Source organism: Vulpes lagopus, chromosome 11, assembly GCF_018345385.1.
Source record: "Vulpes lagopus strain Blue_001 chromosome 11, ASM1834538v1, whole genome shotgun sequence".
NCBI classification, from domain to species: domain Eukaryota; kingdom Metazoa; phylum Chordata; class Mammalia; order Carnivora; family Canidae; genus Vulpes; species Vulpes lagopus.
The window spans coordinates 92950678-92965920 of NC_054834.1; the positions used below are offsets into that span (position 1 = coordinate 92950678).

The following is a 15243-nucleotide window of genomic DNA, read 5'->3' on the forward strand; positions in this document are numbered from 1 at the left end:
CTCTCTTGTATCTTGTAAAATCCATCTTTCCACAAAACCATGAAATAAGAAAATAACAGAAGGTGAGTGCAGAGGCCAGGCAGGTTTCATAGTTCTTAGGCCAGTTATTAAGCTCAAAATATCAGGAACTCCGACAACAGCTCCAGACATACCAACACAGCCATACTGCAGGGACAAGAGTGATCAAATGGGCTAATGAGGTGTGTTTATGTTGACCCCTCTACCCACTCAGAGTCCCCCCCACCCATGATGACGAATGACTCCAGAGAGCTCCTTACTTTGTTCGGTTGTCATAAAAGCATCTGTCATTGGAGTGAGTGCTGTGAATAGCCCGTCCCAGATAAGCAGGGACCCTGGCACCGCTGGCGTGCCCTGCTTTGCCCTGGCCTCCCTCCTCCTCAGTACTCCCAGAGAGCACCACGTCCTCCACTCACATAAAGGGTGCCAGGCTGAGGGGGCAGCGGGCAGCAGCTGGTGCCACCAAGGACGAGTGCTGCCCATTCCCATCTCCTAGTTCAGAGCAGAAGCACATCTGGCCAAGACAGGCTGCCCCCCGCACCTCCCTTTGCTCTAAGACTTAGCGGAGGTGGCTTTTGGGAAATCCATGTGGCTCTGGAAAAATCTATGTACTCTTTGCCCCCGTTAAGACCTTTAGTGGCTTTTGTTGGCACTTAACTTTCTATTACCACTCTCATATGGTTTACTCAAAATGGTAACTTACATTAAATTTATTTATGTGATTCTATACATACTATAGTTAAATATTCATTATAGAAATTGTATGGGATCTGAAAAGCCACAGAGAAGAAAAGAAATCCCAGTCCCATAGTTCTGAGACAACCACTGTTCATAATTTGTATCTTTGTTTCTAACATTTCATGGGCTTAAAATTATGTTTCTTGACCAAAATGGGATCATTCTGCACATAATGTTTTATAGCTTTGCTTTTCTCACTTAACAGTTGTACTTACTATAAGCATTTTTCTGTCTCATTAATGTTCTTCTATTACATAATTTTATTGGCTACAGAGTATTTCGTCTAATGAAAAGGTCATTGTTTATTTATGAGTGTCCTATTTTGGGACATTATTTAGGATGTTTCAAGCAGTGTGCTATTATAAATAATTTTTAAGTGAACATCCTTGGGGCTTAATCTTTTCACAAATCCCTGATTACTTCCTTAGGATAAATGTTTAGAAACAGAATCACAGATTCAGTAGATGTGCACATTCCGATACATATTGTAAAACTACCCAAAAAATACAGAATGCCAATTTATATTCCAGCCCCTGCTCCGCAACTAGATTATGAGTTCTGTGAGGCACACTAATATGGACCCCACACACAGTGGGGGCAGTATTGGACATCCAGCACGAACTTAATAAAAATAAAATTAATTCCACTTAACTTTCTGGTTACCAATAATTAACCAAACTTCTCTTGATCCCTTTGGTTGTCTCCATGTTATGCAAAAGACAGGTGTGTGTCACTCAGCTAAATATCAACGATAGCAATGACCCTGATCAAAAATGCTTTTACCTCAGAACTAATACTAATAGGCCCACACACCATGTGAGGTTACAGCAGTAAGTATCAGGTTAAAAGAATCTGGGGCCTTGAATATGGCTGGGAAACTTACCATTTACCATGATGCTAGTAACCTGTTGCTACAGATGAGTTGATCACCTTCCTAAAGAGAAGAGGACTGAGGATGTGGCTGAGGATGTGGCCTGGCACCGCTAGAATGCAGAGCACTACTGGTTGATGGGGTGTAAATCCGATGTGAGCCAGTGCTGTTTCAATAAAAATAAATCAGGGCTTTATTCTCACATGAAAAACCTCATTCTTCCTATTTTTCCCTTTGCCACTGCTCTGCACCATTCTGGAGTACTTGCTTCCATGAACTACAATCCCTGGGCATTATTTCTGAGGAGCAGCTGAGTTTCTCAAAGACACTCTTCTCTCCCTTGCTCTTGTTTCTGAGACTCTGTCTTCTTGCCAGAGTCTCTGTGGTAGCCTCCACCCAGCACCCTCAGACACCCTCTCTCTCCTGATGAAAACCATCCCAGTTTTTATGAGGCTTTTCTTAAATCAAGACCTTAATCCAGCTCCACCCAACTACCCATCCCCAAATCGCCCAAAACATTCCCTTGTTTTCCACTGTAAGTTCAAATTTCTCTTCCTAACAAGAAAGGCCTTCCACACAGTCATGCCGACTAAACGTCCCTTCTCTCATGACTGCCTTATAGGTACCCAGTTTAGCTATTCAGGATTCCTTGTGTTCACTCTGCTTTTCAGGCTATAGTAGCCTTTGCTCAAAATACTCCCTTTGCCTGAAATGCCTATTATAATAAGATACTCAACCCTAACAATCAGTGTATTTGTCTATTCTCCCGTGCTTATTTTGTAAGTTCTTCTTCTCTATCTTAAACTCCCACTCAGGGATACAGTTGTATGGGTTGGTGAAGGAAGACCCAAGATGTCTGGTTAATTTTGGAGATTTCATTTTTTTGTACTGAACGTAAGGTAGAGGTATATACTGGTCTTAGGGGGAACAATTGTAAGAATACTGTTTTTGATGGTGTTATGTGTCCAGTGGCATCAAGTTATATAGTCTGTGCCTCAAGTCTTTCACACAGATTGAAAATTAACGAGAGCAACCTCGTAAAACCAGTTGTTGGTAGCTTCCAGCTTTGCTGGCTTGGAGTGTGAGCCAAGGGCTGTGGATATACTTGCAATGACCAGTCACCAGCCATGTGTGTTCCTGACTGCCTGGTTATACAGAGAACCAGCTGATGGTGTGTGAGCAAGGACCTGGGCACCTAGCTGGCAGCCCCAACAAAAACCCAGTGGAGTGCTTACTAAGGAACGCCTGTAGCCATTGTATTCTGATTAAAATGCCCTGCTGTGGGACACCTGGGTGTCTCAGCGGTCGATAGTCTGCCTTCAGATCCTAGGAGTCCCGGGATCAAGTCCCACATCGAGCTCCTTGCAGGGAGCCTGCTTCTTCCTCTGCCTGTGTCTCTGCCTCTCTCTGTGTCTCTCTCACGAATAAAATATTTTAAATAAATAAATAGCCCTGCTTTCCCAAAGCTAGGGCTGTCCCCACTGTTTTCAGAGTGCACTAGAGCCAATTATGCAAGTTTGCTGTCATCAATATAAGTTTCTTGAAGTTTTATGCCCTTCATTGGGCATAAAATGAGACTATACATTTTGCCTTGTTTTCTACTTCCTTACTTTTCCCCATATTTCTACAAGTAAAACCAAGCTTTCCCTGGTTTTTTTGGCCTTAGCTGTTCAATTTTAAATTCAGAGAAATGAATGTGACTCACTTAGAAAAATGCACCTATGCATGTGGGCTCTCTTATACGTGGAGAAAATAATCAGAAAAAGTAAAATTATAGCTAAATCTAAAAAATAAGAATCTGGGTGGATATTTATGTTAAAGTTTAAAGAACCTTTAGTTATCATCTTATCCTAGGTTGATTTTGTAGACAAGGAATCTTAGGTTTGGGTGGGCAGGGGAGACTCCCAATATCATAGCACCAGTGAATGCAAGACTGAGCATAGAATCCAAGTGTTCAGACTTACGGTTCAGACATCATACTCAATACCATCCATTCTTTTCTGAGTAAGCTCGCTTCCCACCCACACCCCCCAGCATGTCTTTTCTGTGGAAGTAAGTCCAATAGTTAACATTAATTCATATAATAAATGTTTTTGTTCATCAGTTGCCCTATTATTGTTCAATGCATAGTTTTGTATTTGCTATTTTTCCTTCAAACTTCAGAAACCTGCAAAAGCAAATTTTTCTTGACTATATCTCTTCATTCACTCTCCTAGAGTTTTTTTTTCCCATTTTCTTACCTCCTCCTTTTATTGGGGGGGAGGGGAGCAGTTGTTTGCTTGTTTTCCTTGATTTTCAGCCCCTTAAACCTTGGTTTTAGTAACTCTGATTCACTCTAGGGAGGCAATTCTTTATTTCACCATACTCAGATACATTTACTGTATCTCTTTGCCAACCAAATAATATGGTGTAGTGTCCCTTAAGACTGCAGGCCTCAGGGATCCCTGGGTGGCTCAGCAGTTTGGCGCCTGCCTTTGGCCCAGGGCACGATCCTGGAGTCCCGGGATCGAGTCCCGTGTTGGGCTTCCGGCATGAAGCCTGCCTCTCCCTCCTCCTGTGTCTCTGCCTCTCTCTCTTTCTCTATGTCTATCATAAACAAATAAATAAATCTTTAAAAAAAAAAAAAAAAGACTGCAGGCCTAGGATACATTTTCTCTTTGCAGTAGCATTTTCAAAATTCTCAGGAATATTTTCTGAAGATACATTAAAGATTGAATCCTAGAAACATTTAAGTAAAAACAGAAACAGATGATAAAGGTACTGATAACACTTCCCAGAGATGAGGTCATTAGAATTCAGTACAACGTGACTGACTACATATGTCACAATGCCACACACCAAATCATATCCCCACACACTGAGCTACTAGAAGTGAGATTTAATGCAACCTACATAGGAGTCAGAGATCACACCCTTCTTTCCTCCCCCCCCCACCCCCCCACCCCCCAAGAAGCACTGCTGTATCCTCTCTCTCTACCTACAGGCAAGGGGAAGCAGTTGGCATGGTTTAATGTGGAGAAGACGCAGGTCAGAGTCAGGACAGGAACACCTAGAACAGGGAGCATCATGGAAGCCAGAGTATTCCAGAGGGTTGGGAAACCGGGCATCAAACACCAAGGAAACACACATGAAATATGTGGTCCAGGAAGTTAGAAGTGGTAATTATAGTCAGAATCTCAGAGCTAAGAAGACCTAAGATATGAGAACAAGGAAGTCAGTCAGGAATGAGGAGGAGGGCAGGAGGGTCTGTTTTTTGGCAACAAGATACTCTTCAGCTTATCTTTGGACCTATCAGCCAGTTGGCACACACTAGGTGAGTGGTCTATTTTTCTTAAAGGGCCAGAGGACACATGCATACACTAGGGAGGATGTATTTTTTTCCTTGAAAATATAGAATTAATATTTGCTCAGTTTTGAGGGGGTTTTTTGTTTGTTTGGGGTTTTTTGGTGATTTCAGATTAACCTATTATCTGACTCATTACTCTAGGAAAATTTCTTGATAGGACAGAGAGATCTTACAACTTGGCTTCTAGGCTAATGAAGGTAGGGCTGACCAAAGTTCTGATACCTGTGGTACACACATAATTTCTTAGATACTGCTGAACTCTCTTCAAGCTTCTAAACAAAATGGGTGGATTTAGATCCCAGAATAATTAAATATGGAGATTATCCCTGAGCCAAAACTCTACTGGAACCTTCTCAAGAGATTTTTAAGAGGCAGAGGGACAGCATTCTTCCTGTCTTGTTAGCCTGCCATCCCAAACATGATGTCTTCTGAACCTCCCTGTTAGCTATTTTTTTGCTTCATAAGTTTTATGAAGAGTACACATCCTCTGTTTTGATGTAATTTTTAAAAAGAGGAGGCCAAGAGATAATATGTTTAAGCAGAAAACCAGAGCACCTGAGTGGTGCCATTGGTTGAGCATCTCACTCTTGGTTTTGGCTCAGATTATGATCTCGGGCTCTGCACTTAGCGAGGAGTCTGCTTGGGATTCTCTCTCCGTTTCCCTCTGCTCCTCCACACCACTTGCTTGCTCTCACTCTCTTGCTCTCAAATAAATAAATCTGAAAAAAACAACAACTACAGTATTGTGACCTTGATTAATTAAGTAAGCCTTTGAGATCCTGGTCCCTTGACCGAAAAGTCAGTATTGTATCTGACCTACCAACCTTATAGGTTATTAATGAGATTAAGTCTAATAAACATGAAAATTCTTTGAACATCTTTCCAATGTAAGCATTACTGTTACTCAAGCTCTCTTAAATCCTTCAGTTGACTAGATGGTGACATATTTTACTAATGCTTTCTCACTGTTTGTCTTTGGAGATGCTCATTTTAAATCTCTAAGTAGAAATCCCAGCACATAGGTGTGAATGTGGGTGCTGTGTGCCTCATTTCATTCGCTAGGGAATGTGTAGACCACATCACTCCCGTGGGCTGCAGTCAAGGGAGTAACCACAGACCCACCATGCTGCAGACTCTTTGACCTAACAGCCCTTCCCACACAGATGTTGCTATTTAAAAAGCTAATGAGAAAATACAAATGGCCCCAGGTCTCAGCCACTACTTGAAGTGGAAAGCCAGAATGGAGGACACCCATTCCCAAGAAGCAAGTAACCACACCAGCCCATGTTCTGTTGTTAAGTAGCACATGGTAAGTGACGCCGTCCTACAAGGCCACCAGAGCCCAGGTGGGTTCCTTCAGGAACAAGTTCATGAACTCTAAGAATGGTCAGGCTTTTCTGTTTTGACTTAATTGATTAGACTCAGAAACTAAGGAAGACAAAATGTCTCATGCCGAGTCCACCTTGGTGGGTGCTTGGTCCTTGTTTTCTTTCACTGCTACAACAAATGCTGTTCAGATCCCCAGAGGAAGGGAATCGGGAAGAAAGGGCCAGGAGACCCAAGGCAAGCAGTGACGTTCTCCTGTTCCACACTTACCCATCACTGGTTCTCTGAGGAACGGTCCCTACCATGGACGTGAGCAAAAAGCAGCCGTTAAGGGGAAGAGTGGGCAAGTTTGGGGAGGTTTCAGAGCCTGGTTCATCCTAACCCTGTCATGATGGGGTGATGGGTTTATACTATTTTTTTTTTTTAAGATTTATTTATTTATTTATTTATTTATTCACAAGAGACACAGAGAGAGGCAGAGACACAGGCAGAGGGAGAAGCAGGCTCCATGCGGGATGCCTGATGCAGGACTCAATCCCGGGTCTCCAGGGTCACACCCTGGGCCAAAGGCGGTGCTAAACCGTTGAGCCACCCAGAGTTCCCCTGGTTTTATACTCTTTTAGAAAACTGGAAGAATCATTTCCTGGAATCTGAGACTCTTTTAGATGTCTAAGAGATAGCAGGCACAAGGCTGTCTCTCCCACTTTCTCCCATTTTGAGAACAAGATCTTCACTTTTATATCTTAAATATTTCATATACGTGACAAGCTAATAGAGGCATAATGCGATGTTCAGTAAGGGAGATCATTCTGTCAGGATTGAAGATTTGATTGGGGTGGGTCACATGGGAAAAACAGTTAAATAAGCTAAATGGGTCATTTAAGCAAGAGGGGCCTGGTATGGCTATCAGAAAGCAGGTGGTGACCCCGAGAGATAAAAATTCCAGGATAAAAGAGCAGGGAATGACAGGCCACAGGAAGCACAAATGTTAGAACAGCAGGTGTGTTTGTGTACTTTTTCTGTTGTAACATGGCAGTGGTTGACATGCCGGGGCCAAGGGTCAAGGACTATGGAAAGGTCTGGGGTTGGTGAATAAAGGCCATAGGAATGATAGGACCTGAAGGCCTAGACAAGTTGTCAGGTAGGCTCAAATCCCAGCTGGCCCCCACCTACTAAATCTGACCTTGGCGTAATTACTTACATTCCTGTGTTTTAGTTTCTTCATCTATATAATAGATAAATCAGGGACGCCTGAGTGGCTCAGCAGTTGAGCGTCTGCCTTTGGCTCAGGGCGTGCTCCTTGCATGGAGCCTGCTTCTCCTTCCTCTGCCTATGTCTCTGCCTTTCTCTGTGTCTCTCATGAATAAATAAATAAAATCTTTAAAAAATAATAAAATAAAATAGACAATTCAAAAAAATATTTAGGATTGTGTGAGCCCATGTAAAGCCTGAGCCCCATCTCCTGGCATATAATTAATGCTCAATAAATACCAGCTAGTGTAAGTATTACTATTCTACAGTGATCTCACAGGGATGTTGAAAAGACTAAATGAAACAAAATATCTAAATATGTTTGGCACAGTACTCAACACAGAGTAATTACTCAGTAAAGAACCGCTATAGAGGACCAGGCAAAAGTCTGTTTTAGGGGGAATGAGGGCAACAAAGAACCAGGCAGAGGGTTGAAAGCAACCATGTTGGAATCAGGATACATCCCGAAGAACATGGCCTTGGCTAGAGACTCAGTTTGGCAGATGATTAAGATAGACAAGCGGACCAGGCGGTGGAGGGGTTGGGGATTCAGGCAAACAGCAATGGAGCACCCAGAGGGCAATGACCAATTTTGAGAAAAACATTTGCCACAGCCAAGAAGTCACGACCTGCAAGAGTCTACGTGACCAGTTCCCAAGTCTAGCTAGGCTAGGACCGAAAAGTAAAAATACATGAGTTGGCCCCACTGTGTCACATTCGAATGGAAATATAGGCAGAACCAGGTATGTCCATTGCTGAATGAAAGATAGATGGTTCATCCGTGTTGAACTGTAGCTTCCTGTGAGAGAAATTACTTCTCTGATACAGACGTTGTAAGTCTCTTGATCAAAATAATGAGGTACCCAGGCTACAAGCTACCCAGAGCTGTCCTCCTAAGATGCTTGCCCACAAACAGTGGTGTCTTGGAGAAACCTGTGCTGCTGGTGGGACTGCCTTGTTAAAAGAAAATAACAAGCATGATTTTAAGCCTTTTGCAGCCTTGACTACTCAACACTAGATGAAGATAATTGTTGAGACCAGGCACTTCTATTACCTTAGGAGGACCAGGACAGAGAGGGGTTGCTTATCACAGTGAATTAATTATGAGACTCCTTTTTTTCAGGTGTTAGGTACCCAGCATTTCTGTTCAGAGTAAATTTTAAATGCTTATCTATCAGCATCTATTTTTTTAATTTTATTTTTTTTAAGATTTTATTTATTTATTCATGAGAGACACACAGAGAGAGACAGAGACACAGGCAGAGAGAAGCAGGCTCCCTGCAGGGAACCCAATGCAGGACTCGATCCCAGATCCCAGGATCATGACCTGAGCCAAAGGCAGACACTCAACCGCTGAGCCACCCAGATGTCCCTATCAGCATCTATTTTAAAATGAATGAAACATGCCAGCAGATTATTAGACTGTCTTTAGGTCAAATCTACGTTTTATTTATGTTTTGTATAGGTTCAAATGAAAACATATGCCAGAGAAACACACATCATGAAACATACCAGAATCTTCCTGGGAAAGCAAAACCAATACTATTCAATTGCTCTGAAGTAAAGAACACCTTAACTTTGACTCTAAAGCAAATTTTACTTTCTAATCTACCCTCTCTTGCATTACACAGGTTTGCTCAAACTGAAACCCTGATCCTGATTCTCCTAGAAAAGCAGTCTTGGCTCTCTTTGGATATTAGATATGGTTCCAGTTATTGTTGTGGTTTTTACATAGATCATTGCAGAAATCCCCAACCCAGGGCTCAGATGTAGCTCTTTGGTGGGAGTGAAGGAAGGAGTGAGGCAAAGCCTGTGGTCGCTTGCAGTGGCCAGGAGCTTGGGCTCATCATTAACACCCCTCTGTAACTCACCCACAAGATGAGAGCACCTGGGCCTCTCATCTTTAACATCTCAATTACCGTTATATGGTCCTACCTCTAAATTACTGGCATATTTTATTTTATTTTATTTTATTTTATTTTATTTTTAAAGATTCTACTTATTTATTCATGAGAGACAGAGAGAGAGAGGCAGAGGGAGAAGCAGGCTCCATACAGGGAGCCCGATGTGGGATTCGATACCAGGACCCCAAGATCAGGCCCTGGGCTGAAGGCGGCGCTAAACCGCTGAGCCACTGGGGCTGCCCACTGGCATATTTTAAAAGTAAGATTAGAGCCAAAAGTGAAAAGTGAAAATGTTCATTCCCTTTACATATTAAAGATAACAAACTTAAACTTTGAGTTGCCAGTCATAAGAGTGAAGAAACAAAACAAAACAAAACAAAACAAAACAAAAAAACAAGAAAAAAAAGAAGAGTGAAGAAACATTGATTATAGCTTTTCCAAATGAGAAAACAGTGGAGGTCTTTCTGTACTGCGCTGTGTATCAGAACTCTGGGGCTTAAGGAGAAAGCAGAAGTCACATTAGTGCTTAGAATATAAGTCCTTAAATATCATATTAAAATGAGACTATGGTGTTTTCTTTGCTAAAACAAAAAGGTTGTAAACTTCCCTCTTCTACATGCATGTATCTATCCCCGCCCCCAGTCTAAATAGTATTTCTGTGATAATTAATTTAATATGAAAAATCCATAAAAGGTAAGTATGAATACAAGTAACTCTAAGGCATAGTCAAATTAAATTGTTATGATTCATTAAACATCCATTAAAATAACTCATCAAGGCTAATCTGTTGGGGTGGTAACTGGTGCATCTGCACATCACCAATGAATTGCAGGGAGCTCCTCTTGGCCCCGCAGGCATGCATTTGCATCAAGAATCATGCAGAAAGAAATAACTGCAGACTGAAGCTTCCTCATTCCATTGTTCAGCAAGATTCTTAGAAAGGAGAGTGTCAAAGTGTAACCCAAAGATCGAGTGCTTTTTGTCCTTGGATCCACACTTGGCAGACAGTTTTGGCAGAATAGACCTATTTGAGCATGTTTTGTACATGCGTGATGTGCCATCTAGTGGCTAAGTGAGCCTAAATTAATGAAAAGGAAAAATGGCCCTTTCTGGTGCCTTAATGCCTCCAGCCTCTCCACCACATGATTTGAGCAGCAGCAGGAGGGTTGACGCTGTAGGCTATTATTTGGGAAAGGAAAAAAAAAAATCTATTTTCTTAGAAGCCATATGTCAAACCCAAATTACTGTAGAGGGAAAATACCGTACGTATTAGGGTAATTATGCAAGCCAGAGGTTGCAATTTGGTGGCATTTGGCCTGCAGAGGACTTTTTCCATTTTATTTTATTGAGGTATAATTCACATATGTAATATAGTGCATAACTGTTCAGTGTTTAGCTTGATACATTTTTACATTTATAGTTTATGCAGGTATAATCTGCATAATTACCATGTAGATCAAGATCTAGAACATTTCCTGCATCCCGGAAGCTTCCCTCTATCAGTGCTTATCTAACCCCTCTTTAGAACTCTGTCACCATAAATTTGCAATAGCATCATTAAAGTATATATATACTCCTAACCCTGACCTCTGAGAAAGGAGAAAATCTTGCACTCTCCATTTCAACAATTTGCCCAAAAAGGAATAATTTCTTTATCAGATATTCTGTAGCTAAACAAAGGCCCCATTTCCTGGGTTTGCTGTTTTTCAGAGTCGAGTTGGCAAAATGATATCCCTCTCCCCAGTCTAAATTCCTAACATATTGTTTTCCTTACCAAGCTTCTCTCACTGAGAGACATAGCCACTTGGTGCACTGATTGTATTTTCCCAAGTGTCTCTGCAGGCATCCAAGTCAATTTTCAAAGAAATCCCATTACTTTGGAGCAGTATCTCAGAGGTGCCACCGACTGTCATGGCAAAGCCTATGAATTCTGATGTCGTATTTCAGAAATTAATGTGAATGCCATGTCACCAGTGACTGCATGACACCTGTTCAAATTAAGCCAAGCAAATCATAATGGTGAGAAAGGCTCTCAACCTATAATCCAGCAAAGGATTTTCAAATTTCTAATGAATAGCATAATGCAGTCATTGTCGCCATTTCTACAGGACCTCTTTCTGTTCAAATGAAACTAGATCCCTTCTGAATGTCAAAACATACACTGTATCAGGAAGCAGAGCTAGTTCTGGAATAAAACTGATTTATTCCAAAGCTGTCTTGTACATGCCTATTTACTTGATTACTAAACAAACACACAATCAACCAACATGTCTAGTGAGCATGTTACTCCTGGGTGTTTTGCAAGGTGCTGGAGATAGAAAAGCATAAGGTGTGTGAGCCCTCCCCTTACTGCCATGGAGTTGAGCCCTGTTTAGATCTGTTGTCCTCTGGCTTGCAAACTGGTGTTTAAAAAGATGACTGTGGGCAGCCGGGGGGTGCTCAGTGGTTTAGTGCCGCCTTCAGCCCAGGGCCTGACCCTGGAGACCCGGGATCGAGTCCCGTGTCCGGCTCCCTGCATGGGGCCTGCTTCTCCCTCTGCCTGTGTCTCTGCCTCTCTCTCTCTCTCTCTCTCTCTCTCTCTCTGTCTCTCATGAATAAATAAATAAATAAATTTTTAAAAAGATGGCTGTCTCTTGGGATAATAAACAAGGCTAGAATATAGGCTTATCCTAATGTGCTGCTTCTTACAAATAACTTGTGGGGCTCTTTCTAATTATTTGTAATGGATTTGGGGGGAAAAAAAGAATGTAAAGAAAATGCAAAATTCCCTAATGTACCAAAGAAAGTCTATAATGGCTTTAATTCCTTTCAAGGAATTACAATTTTTTTCTCTGTGTGCATATATGTACAATTGCAGTAGACCCTTGAACAGCATAGGTTTGAACTGCATGGGCCCACTCATATATGGATTTTTTTTTTCAATAAATACAGTACTTAAATAAATGTTCTCTTCCTTATTATTTTCTTAATTCTTTTCTCTAGCTAACTTTATGGTAATAAGACAGTATATATAATACATATAATATACAAAATGTATATTGACTCTTTATGTTATTGGTAAGGTTTCCAGCCTACAGAAGGCTATTAGTAGCTAAGTTTTAGGAGAGCCAAAAGTTATACACAGATTTTTGACTGCATAGAAAGCTGGTATACCTAACCTATGTTGTTCACGGGTCAACAGTATTTATTTTATGAAGTTGAGGTGATAGTACATATTTTTGTCTATCATAAGAAACTCTTGAAACATGTTTAATTCTTGAGGGAGTTCATAATTTCTGGAATAAGAATAAAAACTAATTTCTTAACCATTCCCTATTATTGGAAATTTTGATTGCTGTTTCAAAAACAGTTATAGAAATTTAATGTTTATGTATTTGAAATGAAGTCTTCGATTTTCTACCATACTCAAGGCCAGAACTTTCCAAACAGTATTAAGTAATACTGGTGATGCTGGCTGGATGTGGTTTGTACCTGATTACAAAGGCAGTAATTCGGTGTTGTTAAATATGATGACAATGGCTGACTTGAGTTGAATAAAAATCATATTAAGGAAATCCTTTTCGTTCTAGTTTTTAAACATCAGCAGTGGGGAATTGAACATTACCAAATGTCTTTCAGGGTTTTTTAAATAATTAGGTTTGTCCCAATTTGGCCTATGGGCGTGTAATACATTTATATTAATAGATTTCCTAATATTGTCCCCTTCCACCAGAATGAATTCTATAATGTAGAGTAATGTACTTGTAATGAATTGTCAAATTTAATGCCACACTATTGATTTTGAGATTTTAGCATCCATGTTTATTGTTCATTGTTCTTGAGAGACAACCAGTGTGACAGGATTACAGACACACTCTGTGCATCTCATTCTGGCCTGTAAACGTGGGTTGCTGAAACTAGGGATGGGGAGCCTGTTTGGGTCTACTGTTCACTCTCCTTTTCTCTTTTCCTCTTATCTCAACTGCACATCAAGGGAGGTTTTTTCCTTTTGTGACCTGACAAAGTACTTTTCTTAACCTCTCTCAAAGCACTCATCACATTCTTTCTTATATTAAAATTTTCTGTATACCTGCCTTCTGTTCTTGCAGGAGTGCTCGGTGTCTTACAAGGTTTCCATCCCTACCCCTTAGCCACTAAGTGTTGTCCACCTAGCATCTCCAGCAGGGTCCCAGCAAGCGCTGCAGTGGCAGATGGTAGAGATACACTTAGATGAGTTCTGCCAACATCCTTAGATCTCCAAAGTCCTGCCATAAGCTAAGGAGGAAAGCAAGGAAGCCAGAGTGATTGCAAAATTCTGTGGGTACCGCACTTCTCTTATGGCAGCAACGGAGTCCAGAAGGCATGAATCAACTTCTAAAGGCATAGGAGAAAGCAGAGCAGAGACAAGAGCACAGCACTGAAACCAGCCCTCATTATACCTGCCCCAGGTGGCCGCTCCTCCATCCTGGCCTGATGGTAGATTACTGAGAGAACCAACTACTTCAAATACGTTTGCCTACCTCATGTATACATTCTTAAAATGACGTCCATTTATATCCAAATAATTTTTTAAAAAATCATTCCAGGTGCCTGGGTGGCTCAGCCAGTTAAGTGTCTGCCCTCTGCTCAGGTCATGATCTCAGGGTCCTGGGATCAAGCCCACACTCCCCACCTGCCCCTCCCCACCTGCCCCTGTCCAGCTCCCTGCTCACTGGGGGGTCTGCTTCTCCCTCTGCCCCTCCCCTTGCTTGTGTGCTCACTCGCTCACACACACTCTCTCTCTCTCAAATAAAAAATCTTTTAAAAAATCATTCCAATACTCATCTCAAGCATCAATTCAAAATGGTATCTTTCAATTGTCACTTTCCCAGAGGAAGGCTTACAGAACTAAGTATGTTGTAGGGTCTCGCCAACTAGACTGTAAACCACTTGAGGACAGGGATTAGGTCTAAGCACCACTGTGCTACACATACAGTTTAAACTTACTAACGAGCGTTTCTGGAATTACTTAACCTTTTTTTTCTTGCACTGTTATGTTGTTGAATGGTATTCCTCACCCTTAAAGACCAAAAGTAACTTTGAAGACGGAACAGGCCTTTTAACAAGTAGCAAGAGAGAGAATCACGACCAAATATATGATGGAAATTAACAGAAGAAATGACAGCCCGTGAAAGAGGAGCGGAAGCACGTGGGTCAGGCTAGAATTAAATGAATGTTAGGACACCAGGGAAATCGTTCCAATGAGAACTCTCCTAGGTACCTGGTCAGACTTCAGACCGTCCTTGCAGGGTGGGACCCTTAGTGGGTATCATTGGCTTTGAGATTCTGTGCAGTAAATGAGGTTCCTTTGAAAGCAGAGTGAAAGCTGTGTTCCGTGATCACTTTCTCTTTTTTCCTTAGGGTGTTAAATACCACGTTATTTGAAAGCTGGGAGATCGTTGGACCTTACCCTTCCTGGTGGGTTTTTAATCTACTGCTGTTGCTAATCCAAGGCTTGAACTGCTTCTGGTCTTACTTGATTGTAAAAATAGCTTGCAAAGCTATTTCAAAAGGCAAGGTAAGGTCAAACTTAACTGTTTCTGATATGTCCCAGAAAATTATGTGTTTTGGTTCTTCCTAATCAACAATAACATTGTTATTTCAAATTTCATGAAAACTTGTATGTTTTCCTTCATTAATTTATCATAAACTCCTGGAAACACAAACCAAATTTTCATTTTCTTCTGTTTAATTTTTTTAAGTTGTAGCATTGCTTGGCTGATGACCCCCACCAATCCGCATTTATAATTTTAGGTTTAATGATGCCATGT

At 41.3% G+C, this 15243-nt stretch overlaps 1 protein-coding gene across 2 annotated transcripts in view; it reads left to right on the forward strand.

Annotated features, from left to right (window-relative positions):
* The window catches only part of CERS6 (ceramide synthase 6), a 298528-nt gene that overhangs the window by 275179 nt on the left and 8106 nt on the right, over positions 1-15243 (forward strand). For both annotated transcript variants that reach the window (XM_041722631.1, XM_041722632.1), the window contains exon 9: positions 14834-14990. In XM_041722631.1, coding sequence (XP_041578565.1) covers positions 14834-14990 — 157 coding nt within the window. The remainder of the gene's footprint in view (positions 1-14833; positions 14991-15243) is intronic.